We start from the raw sequence: 19,534 nt of genomic DNA on the forward strand, positions 1-19,534 counted from the left end.
AAGCTGAATATAAAACTAAAAAAAGCTTCAGAGGACACATGCTGAGTGATTATTTTAACACAATTACTACCGTCAAAATCACTCTGACATCACCAAGAGTGATTACTGAATGGCTAAGTACGTGAGGCCCTGTTAGGTTCTCTACCGAGTTGGACTGTCGCTGTTTCCTTGAACCTATACACATCTTTACGATGGGGCCATTAAGGAAACGTATAAATAAATACAACATACACAAACAGTTTTTAGGACGGGGAGTGAGTCTAGCAGGAAGGGACTCACCAATTTGGGAGACTCGCCAATGCGGGAGACGTGGGTTCGATCCCGGGGTTGGGAAGATGCCCTAGAGAAGGAAATGGCTACCCACTCCAGTATTCCGGCCTGGAGAATTTCATGGACTACAGTCCACGGGGTTAAAGAGTCGGACAAGACTGAGCGACTCTCACTATGAGGGCTTCCCTGATAGCTCAGCTGGTAAAGAATCCGCCCGCAATGAGGGAGACCTGGGTTCCATCCCTGGGTTGGGAAAATCCCCTGGAGAAGGAAAAGGCTATCCACTCCAGTATTCTGACCTGGAGAATTCCAAGGACTATATAGTCCCTGGGGTCGCAAAGAGTCGCAAAGACAAGACTGAGCGACTTTCACTTCACTTGGCAAAGCAGGCGTGCGTACAAACACGTTTTCCAAGCAGCTGAGACCCCCTAGTGGTCACATGAACTCATTACCCTCTTTGTCATCTTGACTCGAAAAAGAGGCAAAAGAAGGTCTAAGCCTGATAGCCCCGCGGGGCCACACTACACGCACAAAGCAGAATACTAGGGTAGTCTTCATCCTATTTTAATGATCCTTAAGTGTGCGTGTTGGAGGAGGAGGGAACCCCCTACAGGGTCTGTGAGGGAACCTGAGAGGTTTCGTGCTCCAAGATCCCCTTCCTCTCCTCCAAGGTCTTTGTTTAAAACATTCACTCGCTGATAATGACAATATCTGGAGGGAAGGATAAAAACTCTGTCACCAGTTAATACTATATTTTAAGTATTTTTTGTCAGATGTCCGAGAGAAGTTTGTGGGTTTGACAGAGAAAAAAAATCCGATTAACAGCCGAATTCCCTCAGCCACATCTCCAGCTCTCACACAGGATATAATTATATATTTATATGTTTATATATATATATATATATATGTATGTGATATGTGTATATATATATATGTGTGTGTATGTGATATGTACATATATATATGGCAAAAGGCTCTTAATACTTAGAAAAATATGTTTACCTTTAACATGTCACAGGGGAGTGGAATAAATGCTTTACACTGAATAGGAACTCCCCATCAATCAGAAACGAAAACAGAAAACAAAACCCAGAAAAAGGGCAGATAGTGGGGGATACTAACCGCTTTGGAATAATCGCCTCGGAACAACCGCCTCAGCAGCACCTCTTCAGAAAAAATCGCCTCAGGAAAAGCGATATCCGAGGTCTTCTGACAGACCCCACCATTCTCACCAGCAGGGGGAGCAGTATTTGGTTCAGTCAAACCTGAAACCACAAGATGGGGCCAAAAGATCAGAATAGGTACCCTTCATACTTTTTTTTTTCTCAAGGAACTTCTGCGTCGGGACCTGAGAAGAATGAAAAGCATACGAATCTCTGTGCACACACAGACACCCACGTCCGAGATGATGGTAGTGACCAGTGTGAGACCACCACCAAAATGGCCGTTTCTTTCTTCTCAGGTCCAAGATGCAGAAGAGAAATTCCCTGAGAAAAAGTATGAAGGGTACCTACTTCAGAAGGTTGTGTGAGAATTAAATGAGATAATGCATGCAAAACACAGTACAAGGCAATTTTCAGGCCTCATTCCAGACCTGCAGAATTAGAAACTCTGGGATGGGGCCCAACTATCTGTTTGTTTAACTTTACTGGTGTGTGTGTGTGTGTGTGTGTGTGTGTGTGTGTGTGTGTGTGTGTACGCAGTCGCTTCCGACTGGTGTGTGTGTGTGTGTGTGTGTGTGTGTGTGTGTGTGTGTGTGTGTGTGTGTGTGTGTGTGTGTGTACGCAGTCGCTTCCGACCCTCTGCTACCCTGTAGCCCGCCGGGGTTCTCTGTCCATGTGGTTCTCGAGGCAAGGACACTGGAGTGGATTGCCCGTACCCTCCTCCAGGGGATCTTCCCAATCCGGGGATCCAACCAGCGTCTCTTAAGTCTCCTACATTAGCAGGCGGGTTCTTTACCACTAGCACCACCTGGGAAACCCTTACTGATGTTTACTGGTTTATAACTCAGGAATAGCCAAAAGAAGGGATATAAAAGGCAAGATATGGGGTGGGGGTAGGTGTATGCAGAACCTCATGCCCTTTTCAGATACATAACCCTCTTGACCCTGGGAGCTCCCCAAATGTCTATTTTAACAAGCTCTCCAGGTGATTCTGAGGCACACTCAAGAGTAAGAATCATTACTCTAAGAAGAAGGCTGCCCCCTTCGATAACTGACCAAGATTTTTGTCATTATTACAGATTTCATGACTATATGGCTTGTTTCCTGCCTGAAATTCAAGGCCATCATTTGTTTCTTGATCCCAACTGTATGCCCAATATTGTGACAGAAACAGAAAGAGACAGAGAAACTGCCCTCCAGGCTTTCAATGTAGGTGATCCAGGAATAGGGAAAGTTAATTAACTCTACAAGGCCAGATCTAGTCAATGTCTGGTGAATTATACAGACAATAAACAAATGGTCTAGGAAATCACAGGAGGGAAATTTCACAATTATAAGGAGGAGGGCCTGACTAGAAATGGTCACTGCCAAGCCAAGCCCACCCCTCAAAATAGCTGTAAGTCATTTTATACAAGGCAATAGAACAGATCTTAGCTGCCTAATTAAGCCCCTGCCTAAAAGAAAATCACAAGATATCTAAGAGTCTGCTTTCCTTTAACAGCTGCCCCAGAAATTAAAAAAAAGAGAATGTTTATAGCTTTTAAAGTCCTTTATTTTCTCCCTCCACTGCTTCAATCACTCATAGGAAAGGACAGACATATATGCACAGTATAGTCATAAATGCTTGATAGAAGTAATTATGCAGCACCATTGCTAAGATGTTAAAATAACTATCTAATTTTTCATTGTAGTATGTTTGCATGTAACTGCTCTAAATGACATTGTGTATTCTCATGGTTGGAGAATAAGGAGAAAAAGAAGTGAATTTTCCATTTGTATTGGTCCACAGTAAACAATGTCTGATAATCATTAGCATCACGGCCCATTTTCCAAATGGTCACAGTGTCATCACATAAGCTAAATTAAGTAGGCTAAATCTAAGTCTGGAAGATCCTTAATGGAACTAACAGGCAGACAGTAATTTCATAAAGGCTGATCGTTCAGCTTATTTAAATTTCATTTTGCCATTATTCATAATAATTACATTACAGGCACAGGTCCCATTTTTCTTAATAGCTCTTTCAAACCAAATGCAAACTGAAAGCATATTTAAAGTGTTGACTTGTATAATTATTCGCAAGTTTATGTGGAAGAGATGTTTGGGTAGAATAAACAAGGTTAGAAAACAGATGATGATGATTGGGGGAGAGAATGATAACCAAATGTTGTGTGCTTAACATCTCTATGTTTGATTCTTAAAGGCTAACCTAAGTGTATACTACTTCAAACATACTCGCACACTAACACAGCATATTCCTTCTTTTGACTCTTTGAGTATCCCTTCTCCCCCATCTATCCCCATCTCTAGTCAGTACAGGCCAGTCTGAGAGCTTTAGCAACTTGAGAGAAGCTCTTGTTGGATATACTGTAACCTATGACTAAACTTCCTTGTATTTCATTATTGGTTTCCCATCCCATCCAAATGCTGCTCTTGTTTGTTCCTGGTTAGCCTCCAAGATGACAGGATTGGGATGTCAAGGGACAGGCCTCTAATTATCCATAATAGTTCCCTCTTTGTCAGTTAGGTGATTTCATCAGACATTGTCCAGACAGAGATCACAGTTGTTCTCTTCTGGGCTGCGGCGGGTGTTTTATAGCTTTGTGTGTGTGTGTGTGGCTGTTGTCTGTTTGTTTTTATGTTAGGGTATACATTCTTGTGACTGAAGAATAAATAAACATTTTCTTTCTTTGCTTCTTATTCCACAGACATGAGCCAGACACGGGAGCTCCAACTTTTTCTTTAATCATCAAAAGTTCCCCTGACCAAAGAGTGGTATAGGAAAAACAAGTCCTGTATTAAGTATTCTAACCCATTACCATTGACAAAGACACCTTCCTTGACCCAAACTTATTTTTTAGTAAAAGTTGTATATATTTAAGGTATATAACATGATGGTTTGATATAGTCAGGCTCCTCTGAGCTACATTCTCAACTAGGCCTCAACCTTGGCCGAGAAAGAACTATAACCTTCAGCACAAACAATTTCATCCACTCTCTACATTAAGAGACTTGAACAAACACCAGCATAGTTTCTATCAATTCAAGGCCATGTCGCTAGGATGATGATACCAACCTTTTTAAAATGCCTGAGAAAGTTCAAAAGTGCCAAAAGAATTTACTGTTTATTTCAGCCAAAACCTGACTATAGCCCCCTGATCTTCCTTTGCTCAGAAATTAACTTTAGAAAACTTGTGATTGTAAATCTTTTCTCTGACCCTTTGAAATGTATCTTCTATAACCCAGGAAAATGTTTCTCAAAGGCCTGGGAGTCATCCCTTTGAAATGTAATCATCAAGAAAGACAGGTCCCTTGTCTCCCAGTCTCTATGGAAGGGTAGGAATCTAATTTTGATAAGCACCAGTTAGCAAACACAGATGTTCTGATCACATTGATTAACCTCCCACCCCACAGATTTCCCTCAGTACTCCTCTGTCCATGGAATTTTCCAGGCTAGAATACTGGAGTGGGTAGCTATTTCCTTCTCCAGGGGATCTTCCTGACCCAGGGATCGAACCCACATCTCCTGCATCTCCTGCTACTGGCAAGCAGATTCCTTACCACTGCACCACCAAGATTTTACTTCCTCTAGCATTTCCCAGCACATTAAAGGCCTTTTGTTTCAGTGGATTGAGCTCTGTTCATCTGAATTATCTCCCTTATTTCAGAAGCCTGAATAAAATAGGTTTTGCCACCTCAAACAAAAGTCCAGCTCTGTTTGTCTCTGATGACATGAACTGACAAGATCAAAATTGTACAGGAGGGTTAAGACATGTAATGTGAGGTAACAGATAAAAGAAGAAATGAAGGTAGAACCAAGGATTTGAAACTCTATGATTTACTTGTTCATCTTAACTGATTTTTAATTTAGATATATTTGTTCCCATGAGGTTAAGGTGAAGACTGGTGGAGAAAGGACAAGGAAAAAACAAGATAAAACTTGGGCACAATAAGAGGATTTGGTTACAGGCTAATGTTTCCAAACTGGGGCTAACCCAAAGGCATCTCAAAGTGTAATGGATATTGCTTTAAGAAATACTGTAGCCAGCAATCTGTCACTGACCATAATGGAAAAGAATAAGTGAGGCTCAGGTCTTTTCATGGGTTGAGGAGTATGTGAAGGGCTGACCCAGACCCAAGTGGATTGGCTTTGGGGAGGGGGAGGGCTAATTATGTCTCATGAAGAAAGGTTAAAGTTTGCTGGATCAAGTAGACACTAAGGACAAAGTCCCTGATTGTGCTGTCACTGTTCTCCATGGAAACAGTGATGTCATGAAGTGTAAGTTCTGGTACCAACTGGCAATCAAGTCTTTAGGAGAGTATGGAGGGTTGAGGAAAGCAGCAACATCCTGAGTCAAGCTGAAAGGGTCATCACAACTCCAAATTTAAAAGAAAAAGCCATTCCAATGTCCTACAAAATAACCTATTCTGATACTACAAAGGTAAGGGCATCTTCTTCCTTCTTTTTGACTAGCTACTGGGATGTCTTAATGGTGAGGGGAAACTACAGAAGGGGCTAAGGCCACCTCAAATTTTCTTTCATATTTTTATTCAGGATACCCAGAAAGGACTTTAATGTTTCTCTATTTCTACATAAATCCAAAGATTTATTGCCACATAACTCTGAATTTCTTATTTCCAAAGGGGAATAAGCTATGATAATACTGTTTTGCTCAGAGAAGCTGGTTGTCATTCTGTATATGAAAAATAGAGACCCCACCATACTGGTAACTAATATGACTAGATGGCTCTGGAGGTCTAGCCTGAAGAGGAACGAGAAGGGGGATCTTAAGGCATTGTGAACGTGAAGGGAGGCCTTAAGGATCTGTGAATGTGAAGGGAAGTCTTAAGAAGTTGTGAGTAGGACAAAATATAAAAGAAATATGTGTACCCTTCTGGACAGAACAGAAAAAGATGTGTTGTACAGTAGACAGCCTGATATGCTTTTTACATGGAGGGCTACTGAGTTTGCCAGCCTGCCCCGCCCCTGCTGGGTCGCTATGGTTTCAGGCATTATGACTCAACAAACCCTGATGTCACACGCCAGGGTCAGAAGCAGCGGGGAAGAGCCTGGCTCCCTCAGTCTCATCCAACAGCTGACCGGGGTGGCAGCCAGCTGCACGTGCCCAAGAACTTGGCACTGCCCACTTCCATCTCAAGGGGCACATCTCCCTTCTAGGTGGCACATTTTCAGCCTAAGTCTAAAATAACTTCATTATCAAGGTAAGAGTTCATAAATTTTCTTTTTTACAGTTTTTTTTAAGGATTTGAACTTAGGCTATATCCAAATCACGAGGGACCTCTGCCTCCCCCTTCTTCTTGAAGGGAGAGTCCAAGACCTTAAGGGAATGAGATGGAGAGAAGTGGGGAGGATGGCAAAGAGTTGAAATGTAGTAGTATCCTGTGAAAGGCTAGCCATCAGAAGATTAAAGATTAAAATGTTGAGACTGAGAGAGGCAGAGGGAAGGAGAGAGAGGGAGAGAGGGAGGATGGGAAAGGAGAAAGAGGGCGGAGGAGGGAGGCAGGAGGAGAGAGGGAGGAAAAGAGGGAAGGTGGAAGGGAGGAAGAGAAAGAAGAGGAGAGGAGGGAGAGAGAAGTGTGGGAGGTGTCAAGGGGTTTGAAGGAAGTTGGCAGAGTTTATTCTGTCTTTCAAAAGTAAAATTAAACTTTGTCCTATGGGATCAGGGTCTGATCTTCCCTCAGACATTTGTCTCTTAGTTATACTTAATAGCTATTAGACTGAGCGGTCTCAATGTTCAGAAACTTGTTCTATATGTTGAAATCTTTATTCACTTTACTAGTATTGACCTTAGTCTTCTGCAGTGGCCCTGTGTGGTAAGTATTATAGCTGTTAACCTAAGACATGGGTTAGACTAGGTTTAGCTAAAATTCAGTTAAAGGGAATGAGGTGAACTTGACTCCCCTACAGTGCATAGACCCCTTTTTAAATTTGTTTCCCAGGCTGTCATTTTTCCTGACTGGCATTTTCCCAAGTCAATATGATACTCCCTTGGTTTCAAATAGTTGGTGTGAGGAATCTAAATTAAAGAAGACCATGGACTGAGCTAAAAGATAATGATCTTGATTTTCAGGTCCAAACATTTCAGAGTGTCTTTCCCCCATGGCTTACCCTATCAGTTCCCAGCCTAAACCTTATATGAAACACAGATGGGTTTTAGAAAGCCCTCCAGGGATTCTTAACCAATTCAGTTTCTTAAAATCATATATTAGACTTTCAAATTTATTTTGTTTCTCTTTTCAGATGTCTGATGATATTGACTGGTTACACAGCCGCAGGGGCGTGTGCAAGGTTGATCTCTACAGCCCAACAGGACAAAAAGAGCAGGACCGGAAAGTGGTAAGACACAAAAATGACTCCTACCAAGGAGTGGAAAGGATTGGTGTTTGGGTATAGATATCGTGGAGCCCAGGATAGGCTAATGGATGGATAGTGACCTCTCCACGGATTCAAGCTCAGTAAGGTCTGTGGGGGAATCAGTGTGGTCATGGATCACACAGTGACAATTAAAGGGCCAGATGAGTGATGCAAAGGATCTGGGGGGCTGGGCAGGTCAGGGAGGGGGGAGTATGAGGGGAGTGTGGGGTGGTGGTTGCCTAGTTACCAGCCTTTATTACCTCACACCTCTGAGGTCATAATGATGTTGCCTAGCTACCAGTAAGCTGCCTCAAAGCTGGACTCCCTCAGGGGGGCAAAACACTTCATGCTATGTTTCCCAAACTAAGAGTGATTTACATAGTACTTCATATTTTTATCATGTTCAAGCGCCACTCATACTGTTATTTAATATGTATTTCTACAATTTTTAAATATATTTATTTTAATTGGAAGCTAATTAAATTACAATATTATAGTGGTTTTTGCCATACATTCACATGAATCAGCAATGGGTATACATGTGCCCCCCATCCTGAAACTCCTCCCACCTCCCCCCCCATCCCATCCCTCTAGGTCATCCCAGTGCACCAGCCGTGAGCACCTTATCTCATGCATCGAACCAGGCGATCTGTTTCACATATGATAATAAACATGTTTCTTATAAACTGCTATTCTCTCAGATCATTCTACCCTCGCCCTCTCCCACTGAGTTCAATGGACTGTTCTATACATCTGTGTCTCTTTTGCTGTCCCACATATAGCGTTATCGTTATCATCTTTCTAAATTCCATATATATGCGTTAGTACACTGTATTGGTGTTTTTGTTTCTGACTTACTTCACTCTGTATAATAGGCTCTAGTTTCATCCACCTCATTAGAACTGATTCAAATGTATTCTTTTTAATGGCTGAGTAATATTCCATAGTGTATATGTATCATAGTTTTCTTATCCATTTGTCTGCTGATGGACATCTAGGTCCATGCTGATTGCCTCCATGTCCTGGCTATTGTAAACAGTGCTGTGATGAAAATTGGGGTACACGTGTCTCTTTCAATTCTGGTTTCCTCTGTGTGCATGCACAGCAGTGGGATTGCTGGGCCATATGGCAGTTCTATTTCCAGTTTTTTTAAGGAATCTCCACACTGTTCTCCATAGTGGCTGTACTAGTTTGCATTCCCACCAACAGTGTAAGAGGGTTTCCTTTTCTCCACACTGTCTCCAGCATTTATTGTTTATAGATTTTTGGATAGCAGCCATTCTGACCAGCGTGAGATGGTACCTCATTGTGGTTTTGATTTGCATTTCTCTGATAATGAGTGATATTGAGCATCTTTTCATGTGTTTGTTAGCCGTCTGTATATCTTCCTTTCAGAAATGTCTGTTTAGTTCTTTGGCCCATTTGTTGATTGGGTTGTTTATTTTTCTAGAATTGAGCTGCAGGAGTTGCTTGTATATTTTTAAGATTAATTCTTTGTCAGTTGCTTTGTTTGCTATTATTTTCTCCCATTCTGAAAGCTGTCTTTTCACCTTGCTTATAGTTTCCTTCGTTGTGCAAAAGCTTTTAAGTTTAATTAGGTCCCATTTGTTTATTTTTGCTTTTATTTCCATTACTCTTTGAGGTGGGTCATAGAGGATCCTGCTGTGATTTATGTCAGAGTGTTTTGCCTATGTTTTCCTCTAGGAGTTTTATGGTTTCTGGTCTTACATTTAGATCTTTAATCCATTTTGAGTTTATTTTTGTGTATGGTGTTAGAAAGTGTTCTAGTTTCATTCTTTTACAAGTGGTTGACCACTTTTCCCAGGACCACTTGTTAAAGAGATTGTCTTTTCTCCAATGTGTATTCTTGCCTCCTTTGTCAAAGATAAGTTGTCCATAGGTGTGTGGATTTCTCTCTGGGCTTTATATTTTGTTCCATTGATCTATATTTCTGTCTTTGTGTCAGTACCATCCTGCCTTGATGACTGTGGCTTTGTAGTAGAGCCTGAAGTCAGGCAGGTTGATTCCTCCAGTTCCATTCTTCTTTCTCAAGATTGCTTTGGTTATTTGAGGTTTTTTATATTTCCATACAAATTGTGAAATTATTTGTTCTAGTTCTGTGAAAAATACCATTGGTAGCTTGATAGGGATTGCACTGAATCTATAGACTGCTTTGGGTAGTACAATCATCTTCACTATATCGATTCTTCCAATCCATGAACATGGTATATTTCTCCATCAATTTGTGTCCTCTTTGATTTCTTTCATCACCTCATCACACCCCCCCAAAAAAAGAGGCTCAATGATTTCTTTCATCAGTGTTTTATAGTTTTCTATATATAGGTCTTTTGTTTCTTTAGGTAGATATATTCCTAAGTATTTTATTCATTTTCTTGCAATGGTGAATGCAATTGTTAATTTCTGTTTTCTCATTGTTTGTGTATAGGAATGCAAGGGATTTCTGTGTGTTGATTTTATATCCTGCAATTTTACTATATTCATCGATTAGCTCTAGTAGTTTTCTGGTGGAGTCTTTAGGGTTTTCTATGTGGAGGACCATGTCATCTGCAAACAGTAAGAGTTTTATTTCTTCTTTTCCAATCTGAATTACTTTTATTTCTTTTTCTGCTCTGATTGCTGTGGCCAAAACTTCCAAAACTATGTTGAATAGTAGTGATGAGAGTGGGTACCCCTGTCTTGTTTCTGACTTTAGGGGAAATGCTTTCAATTTTTCACTGTTGAGGATAATGTTTGCCATGGGCTTGTCATATATAGCTTTTATTATGTTGAGGTATGTTCCTTCTATTCCTGCTTTCTGAAGGGTTCTTATCATGAATGGATGTTGAATTTTGTCAAAAACTTTCTCTGCATCTATTGAGATAATCATATGGTTTTTATCTTTCAATTTGTTAATGTGGTGTATTACATTGACTGATTTGTGGATATTGAAGAATTCTTGCATTCCTGGGATAAAGCCCACTTGGTCATGGTGTATGATCTTTTTAACATGTTGTTGGATTCTGTTTGCTAGAATTTTGTTAAGGATTTTTGCATCTATGTTCATCAGTGATATTGGCCTGTAGTTTTCTTTTTTTGTGGCATCTTTGGTTTTGGTATTAGGGTGATGGTGGCCTCATAGAATGAGTTTGGAAGTTTACCTTCCTATGCAATTTTCTGGAAGAGTTTGAGTAGGATAGGTGTTAGCTCTTCTCTAAATTTTTGGTAGAATTCAGCTGTGAAGCCATCCGGTCCTGGGCTTTGCTGGCAGATTTTTGATTACAGTTTCGATTTCCTTGCTTGTGATGGGTCTGTTAAGATTTTCTATTTCTTCCTGGTTCAATTTTGGAAAGTTATACTTTTCTAAGAATTTGTCCATTTCTTCTAAGCTGTCCGTTTTATTGGCATATAGTTGCTGATAGTAGTCTGTTATGATCCTTTGTATTTGAGAGTTGTCTGTTGTGATCTCTCCATTTTCATTTCTAATTTTGTTGATGTGATTATTCTCCCTTTGTTTCTTGATGAGTCTGGCTAATGGTTTGTCCATTTTATTTATCTTCTCAAAGAACCAGCTTTTTAGCTTTGTTGATGTTTGCTATGGTCTCTTTTGTTTCATTTACATTTATTTTTGCCCTAATTTTTAAGATTTCTTTCCTTCTACTGCCCTGGGGGTCTTCATTTCTTCCTTTTCTAGTTGCTTTAGGTGAAGAGTTAGGTTATTTATTTGACTTTTTTTCTTGTTTCTTGAGGTAAGCCTGTATTGCTATGAACCTTCCCCCTAGCACTGCTTTTACAGTGTTCCATAGGTTTTGGGATGTTGTGTTTTCATTTTCATTCATTTCTATGCATATTTTGATTTCATTTTTTATTTCTTCTGTGATTTGTTGGTTATTCAGAAGCGTGTTGTTTAGCCTCCATATGTTGGAATTTTTAATAGTTTTTTTCCTGTTATTGACATATAATGTTACTGCATGTGGTCAGAAAAGATGCTTGGAATGATTTCAATTTTTTTTAAATTTACCAAGGCTAGATTTATGGCCCAGGATGTGATCTATCCTGGAAAAGGTTCTGTGTGCACTTGAGAAAAAGGTGAAATTCATTGTTTTGGGGTGAAATGTCCTATAGATATCAATTAGGTCTAGCTGGACCATTGTGTCATTTAAAGTTTGTGTTTTGTTTAGTTGATCTATCCATAGGTGTGAGTGAGGTATTAAAGTCTCCCACTATTATTGTGCTGTTGTTAATTTCCCCTTTCATTCTTGTTAGCATTTGCCTTACATATTGCGGTGCTCCTATGTTGGGTGCATATATATTTATAATTGTTATATCTTCTTCTTAGATTAATCCTTTGATCATTATGTAGTGTTCTTTGTCCCTTTTCACAGCCTTTGTTTTAAAGTCTGTTTTATCTGATATGAGTATTGCTACTCCTTTGTTGTTGTTGTTGTTGTTGTTCTCCATTAGCATGAAATATCTTTTTCCAGCCCTTCACTTTCAGTCTGTATGTGTCCCTTGTTTTGAGGTGGGTCTCTTTTAGACAGCATATATAGGGGTCTTGTTTTTGTATCCATTCAGCCACTCTTTGTCTTTTGGTTGGGGCATTCAACCCATTTACATTTAAGGTAATTATTGATAAGTATGGCCCTGTTGCCATTTACTTTGTTGTTTTGGGTTCCAGTTTATACACCCTTTCTGTGTTTCCTGTCTAAAGAAGATCCTTTAATATTTGTTGAAGAGCTGGTTTGGTGGTGCTGAATTCTCTCAGCTTTTGCTTGTCTGTAAAGCTTTTGATTTCTCCTTCATATTTGAATGAGATCCTTCCTAGGTACAGTAATCTGGGTTGCAGGTTTTTCTCTTTCATCACTTTAAGTATGTCCTGCCATTCCCTTCTGGCTTGAAGTGTTTCTATTGAAAGAAGAGCTGTTATCCTTATGGGAATCCCCTTGTGTGTTATTTGTTGTTTTTCCCTTGCTGCTTTTAATATTTGTCCTTTGTGCTTGATCTCTGTTAATTTGATTAATATGTGTCTTGGGATATTTTGCCTTGGGTTTATCCTGTTTGGGACACTCTTGGGTGACTATTTCCTTCCCCATTTTAGGGAAGTTTTCAACTATTACCTCCTCAAGTATTTTCTCATGGCCTTTCTTTTTGTCTTCTTCTTCTGGGACTCCTATGATTCGAATGTTGGGGCATTTCACATTGTCCCAGAGGTCCTGAAGTTGCCCTCATTTCTTTTCATTCTTTTTTCTCTTTTCCTCTCTGTTTCATTTATTTCTATCATTCTATCTTCTACCTCACTTATCCTATCTTTTGCCTCCGTGTTCCCCCTTCTTCTTCTTCTTTTTTTTTTTTTTTTGGCTTCTTCTGTTTGCAGGTCTCTTCAGTGTCTAATTTCCGCCCTGACACAAGGGGGCAAAGGTGGTCACTTGTTCAGTTGTGCTGCGGGGAGGGAGGAACACTGCAAACAAATATCACTGAAGTGTGTGGGGAGTGCTCTCAGTGTCTTGGCCACACTAGGTTTGTGTCCACTCATAGCGTGTGTGCTTTCCCAGTCTACACTGCTCAGGCTTCAGATTGCTCTGCAGTGAAACTGTCTGAAGTGGGCCCTGGGTTGCGTGTGTGCACTTCCCAGGTCTAAGTCACTCAGGTTCAGGTTCTCGGGTACTCCATAAAGGCACAGATTTGGTTGGGCCTGCATTTTGTTCCCTTCCCAGGTCCGAGTAGCTCAGGCAACCAGGTGCTTGGCGAGCGTGTCTCCCCAGGTGAGGTGCATCTTATCGCCTCCCTGGTCCCAGCTGCTGGATTTCCTGGGTGGCAGCGGGTGCACCCTCTCAGGTGTGCCTTGTGTCTTTTCTGGAGAGCTGATCTCTGGCTGCAACCCTCCCGGCGGATGTTAACAGTCCAGAATCCCAAGAAGTCTTGCTTAGCTACTGGAGGCCTACTTGCAGTTTGGTAGAGGATGCTGTCTTTGGGGCCGAGTTTGCCCCTTTCCGGCTTTTGCTGCTGCCCACCTGTCTCCCTGCCTCCAGCGGAGAATGGGCTGGTCTGCAGCAGGCTAGCTCTCCTCTGGTATTTGCTCAGTCCTTTGTTCTCCTTTTGAAGACAATGGGCTGCCTTTTTGGGTGCCTGATGTCCTCTGCCAGCATTCGGAGGTTGTTTTGTGGAATTTGCTCAGTGTTCAAATGATCTTTTGATGAATTTGTTGGAGAGAAAGTGGTCTCCCCGTCCTATTCCTCCATCATCTTAGGACCACCTCCTCTACAGTGTTTTAAAAATTGACTTACATTTAAAAATTACCATCACTCTAAGCACTGTTATCCATAATATGATAGATTCGATATTCTAGTATGTATTTTCCTAATGAATAACAATTAAAAAGCACATATTGAACACAAAAATGCTTACCCATGGGGCACCTAAAATCTATGTTATCAATAGTAAAAACACCACATTTTGGCAACAGCAGAAAGTGCTCCAAACTGGGAGCCAGTTATAATACAAGTTCTGCCTTTGAGTTTATGTCAGTTGGGCAAATCATCTCTCTTTTTGGTTTTCTCAGTAAATGTGGATACTGTATTTTGAACTCTGTCTCTTTCACAAGTAAGTATTCTCACTTAGAACATGTAGTAACATTAAGATTCTGTCTGCCTAATAAAAATCACTTGTCTGTTGTTTATTGCATACTTAACTATATCCAGGCACTCTCCTAAAAGCTTTACACACACTATCTCAATCAATTCTCACAAGAACTGGTAAGGTAAGTGCTACTATCATCTTCCAGGGAAATTAAGACCTTTTCTCTGTAATTTTTCTAAATTAACCCTCCTAATTTGATGCAGATATGCTTTGTCGATGTGTCTACCCTGAGCGTGGAAGATAGAAATTCTAAGGTGGGTACCCTCTGCTCCCCTCAGAGTTGGAATGGGCGGGAAGCTTCTGAGAAGGGTTATCAGTGACAGCATGAGAAAGGGAAAGGTTGTGGCAGAGGGTGGAGAGCTGGAGGGGACTCAGGTGGGAAGCCATCATTCTTGCTTTGAAGTAGTAGCCTAGGGGGCCAGATTGAAAAAATCTCAAAAAAGCAACTTTTCACAAAAATCTTATCTCTTAATTCCATAGGATGCTGCTGGTTGTAGTTCAGAAGGTGACTTAAACCTGGAGAATCTAGAAGAAAAAGAAATTATTGTGATCAAGGATACTGAGAAGCAAGACCAGTCTAAGGTATAGACAGCCTCTGAGTCTAGCCTTTCTCATTCCCAGAGCCCATTGCTGAATCTGAGGGCTCTGGTTCAGAGATAGTAAGAGAATTATTGTCAAACAGACCCAAAATTTTAATACTATGGCATTCTAGAGAACACATGCCTAAGTTCAGAGTTACGGTAAGTCCAATGCCCACAGTAAGTTCACAGTATCTCACAATGACACTAATCACGGAGGCTCAGAATGCCCTTTCTTGATTTCAAGTAGCTCCTGCAAACAGAATCTTGCTGTGCTTTTCTTAACAAAGATACGGGCTTATAAGAAAGATCATTTGCAATGTTCTTTGCTGGTTTGTAATGGACTTGTGTGTCCCACATTGCCCAGTGTCCAAAACAATAGGGAAGATATGGAGAAGAGAGAATCTACAACAATCAAACACTGTAGTTGCCTGGTCTCCACCCTGTTGTCTAAGAGATTACCTAGGCTAGTGGGTACCATAAGTTTAAATCAATTACATTTGCACACCACTATCACATATGGAATTCTTTTGTTTTTGTGCAAATATGCCAAATTACACCTGGTAAGCTGGTTTGGGGTAGGCATTAGTGCACATGATAATTCTCACAGTCCTAGAGGCCTAGAGTAGCTGATAATTGGAACAAGATACTTGGTTTCAGTGCAAAAGAGTTAAATATTCCTTGTTCTGTGTTCCCAGGCTCATATTATGATCAGAAACATCATTTCTGACCCCAGATGCCTTTGAAGCATTTTTTACATGTATTATTATGAAAGTGGACTCTAAGGAAGGGAAAACCAGTTATAACATATTCTCCAAAGGGTTTTGGGTTCAGTTAGGGGTGGCCAACTTCACTTTGGGGTCTTAATAGAAGGATACACCTGGTGTTTGTTTTTAAAAGAGGAGCCCATATTTACAACACACAATGTAGGTCTCCTTGATTGTAACTTAAGCTACATGTGGCAGTGACAAGGATATTAAGAGACAAACTGATATACATGCATATTTTTACATTCACACATATGTACTGAATATTCATACTACCATGCACATGCTGGCCTATACAGACAACATAATACAATGGGTATGATGTCAGCACATTATGGCACATGCTTACACACAGTGACATCACACATGCGCACTGACACACATATGCACACACGTACACACAGGCACATTTTCACACACAATATCGACTGACACATTCACACTCATGAGTTGATATATTAATGTGCATATACACACACAACAGAGACAGTGACACATTTTTGACATATATTGTGATAAGTTCACATACTCAGATGAAATTGACAAATATATTGATAACACTTATGTGTAGTTAAATGTACAAATGTATATACCCTAAGTTTTTGTCACTGCCACTTGTGCTTGAATGTGTATTAATGGATATAATTGTGTGTTATGTGCCCATGAAAATTCTAAAGGCCAAATCCTTAATCTGCACAACTTCAGAGATATATTTTCTAAATAGGGGAAAGAAGTACCTATCCAAACTCTTATGGATGGGTGTTGTTCTTTTTTTAGACGGAGGGGTCAGTGTGCCTTTTCAAACAAGCTCCTTCTGATCCTTTAAGTGTCCTCAATTGGCTTCTGAATGATCTTCAAAAGTACGCCCTAGGTTTCCAACATGCACTGAGTCCCTCAGCCTCCAGCTGTAAACATAAAGTAGGAGAGACAGAGGGAAACTGTCAAAAATTGCCTTCTGGGAACTGCTACAGCGTCTATGCCGATCACCTGAACATAGATTATGTGAACAACGAACCTCAGAGTCATCGTCTGGAAATGACAGCAGCCAAAAACACCAACAATAACCAGAGTCCTTCCAGTCCTCCAGGCAAATCTCCTAGTAATCAGAAGGCAGTTATCTCCCCTGATGGAGAATGTTCTATGGATGATCTCTCCTTCTATGTCAATCGATTGTCTTCTCTGGTAATCCAGATGGCCCGTAAGGAAATCAAGGAGAAGTTAGAAGGCGGTAGCAAATGTCTTCATCATTCGATCTATCCACCCAGTGGGGACAAAGGGAAAAACAGCCCTCGCAGTGCTGTGAGCAAGATCGCTTCTGAAATGGCCCATGATGCAGTAGAAGTGACCTCTGCAGAAATGCGGGGCACTGGGGAGGAGTGTAGGGATGGTGGTCGAAAAACCTTTCTGTATAGTGAATTATCCAACAAGAACAAAGGCGGAGACAAACAGATGTGCCAAAGAGACAGCAAAGAATTTGCAGAATCCATCAGCAAAGGACTCATGGTTTATGCCAATCAAGTGGCATCTGATATGATGGTTTCTGTTATGAAGACCTTGAAAGTTCATAGCTCTGGGAAACCAATTCCAGCTTGTGTGGTCCTGAAGAGGGTGCTACTGAAACATACCAAAGAAATTGTGTCAGATTTGATTGACTCCTGTATGAAGAACCTACATAACATCACTGGGGTCCTGATGACCGACTCAGACTTTGTCTCAGCTGTCAAGAGGAATCTGTTCAATCATGGGAAACAAAATGCTGCTGATATCATGGAGGCTATGCTGAAACGTTTGGTCAACGCTCTTCTTGGTGAAAAAAAGGAAACTAAGTCTCAGTGTTTGTCATATACATCCTTGAAAGCCGGGTCCCATGATGCCAAATGCAAGAACCAAAGTCTTGAATTTTCAGCTGTGAAGGCTGAGATGAAGGGAAAGGACAAGGGCAAAGTGACACAAGAGGAATCCAAGTCTTTAACCAGTGCCGAGAAAGTCAGTGAACATATCCTCAAGGAGAGCCTGACTGTGTGGAACCAAAAGCAGGGTAATCAAGGCAAGATGCCTAGCAAAACCTGTCCCCATAAGGAGGAAAAGAAAGAGAAGATCAGCCCTTCCACAGATTCACTGGCAAAGGACTTGATTGTCTCTGCCCTTATGCTGATCCAGTACCATCTGACCCAGCAGGCCAAGGGCAAAGAGGCATGTGAAGATGACTGTCCACCTGGCACCATGAGCTATATGACCCAGAGTGCCCAATATGAAAAGTGCGGAGGTAGCCAAAGTGCTAAGGCACTTTCAATGAAACATCTAGAAACTCGTGGAGCACCTGGACCATCCACCTCTCTGAAGGACAATCAACATCTGGATTCCCAGAAGCTGGATATGTCAAACATGGTTCTATCACTTATTCAAAAACTGCTTAATGAGAGCCCCTTCAACTGTGAAGATCTATGTGAAGGTGAGAACAAACATTCTGACATCAGAACAAACAAATCAACCTCCATCTTCAAGAAGGCTGACAGAGAGGATGAAGGCCAGGACAATCGAGAATTTGACTTTATCAGTGGGATGAAGCAAGTGAACCGACAATTTATAGATCAGCTGGTAGAATCTGTGATGAAGCTGTGCCTTATCATGGCTAAGTATAGCAACAACGAGGCAGCCCTCACTGATTTGGAAGAGCAAGCATCCTCATCCAACAGCTCTAATGTTTACCAGGCCAGTGGCCCCAGAGGTAGTCATGAAGCTGGGATGGGTCAGAGCTACCAAGACTCTCGTGGGCCCGAGGTGATCGTCAATAATCAGTGCTCAACAAGCAACTTGCAAAAGCAGCTCCAAGCTGTCCTGCAGTGGATTGCAGCCTCACAGTTTAACGTACCCATGCTCTACTTCATGGGAGACGATGATGGACAACTGGAGAAGGTAAGCAATAGCAACACAACAAGGAACAAGAAGAAAGGGGGCTGGAATGGGTAGGGACAGGGAGGCAGTATTGTACTCAGAGCAGTCCATTCTTTTTTCAGTCTATCTTTTCAGCCTTTAATCCAAGAATCATAGGCAGAAAGGTGGGTGGGGTGTAGGTGACTTTCTCCCTCTGGGTCCTGGCTCTAAAAGCATCACATGATTCAAGCTATCTCTGCTCTCTTGCAGCTTCCTGAAGTTTCCGCTAAGGCAGCAGAGAAGGGGTACAGTGTAGGAGATCTTCTTCAAGAGGTCATGAAGTTTGCCAAGGAACGACAACTGGATGAAGCCGTGGGAAACATGGCTAGAAAACAACTGCTAGACTGGCTGCTCACTAACCTGTGAGCCAACAACTCCTTTGCCTCCTCTCCCTCTCCATTTACTACCCGCCCCCAGCAGCATTCCATCCCAGCTAAAACACCCCCTACCATCAGGCCAGTGAACTGCACTCTACATGATTGTATTTCCCAATACATCAACAGTTGGACTGTGCAAATGCAGGGTGTCCCCAACTAGCTGGGAAAAAAAAAGTGAATAAAAAAAATTAAAAAATAAATGGTGCCAGTGTTTTCTTGGTCAGATATATCTAAGGCAATTGGGTCCAATTTCAAGGAATGGTGATACAGTGTTGGACTTGTGTCCATATCTCACCCTGGTTTATTTTCTAGCAACCAAGACACGGGTATAACCCATGTCCAAGTTCCTAAGTCATTTGGCTTATCCAAATCTCAGTCCACAAGTTATTTAGAGGTTTGCCACCATGGCCTCCCTGTTATTATGCACATAACTTGAGA

At 41.3% G+C, this 19,534-nt stretch overlaps 1 protein-coding gene across 2 annotated transcripts; it reads left to right on the top strand.

Annotated features, from left to right (window-relative positions):
• The first annotated feature begins 5,768 nt into the window (after nt 1-5,768).
• AKAP4 (A-kinase anchoring protein 4) lies at nt 5,769-19,296 on the top strand. 2 transcript variants are annotated; one of them, XM_043897692.1, is made up of 6 exons: nt 5,769-5,873; nt 7,694-7,789; nt 14,644-14,694; nt 14,921-15,022; nt 16,563-18,701; nt 18,930-19,296. In XM_043897692.1, the coding sequence occupies exons 1-6, from the start codon at nt 5,838-5,840 to the stop codon at nt 19,083-19,085; spliced, it is 2,580 nt and encodes an 859-aa protein (XP_043753627.1). In that variant the 5' UTR covers nt 5,769-5,837; the 3' UTR covers nt 19,086-19,296. The 2 variants fall into 2 exon arrangements, with proteins under 2 accessions (XP_043753627.1, XP_043753628.1); XM_043897693.1 differs by lacking the exon at nt 5,769-5,873 and adding an exon at nt 6,500-6,654.
• The last annotated feature ends 238 nt before the right edge of the window (nt 19,297-19,534 follow it).

The sequence above is a fragment of the Cervus elaphus genome, chromosome X, assembly GCF_910594005.1.
Source record: "Cervus elaphus chromosome X, mCerEla1.1, whole genome shotgun sequence".
Classification (NCBI taxonomy): Eukaryota; Metazoa; Chordata; class Mammalia; order Artiodactyla; family Cervidae; genus Cervus; species Cervus elaphus.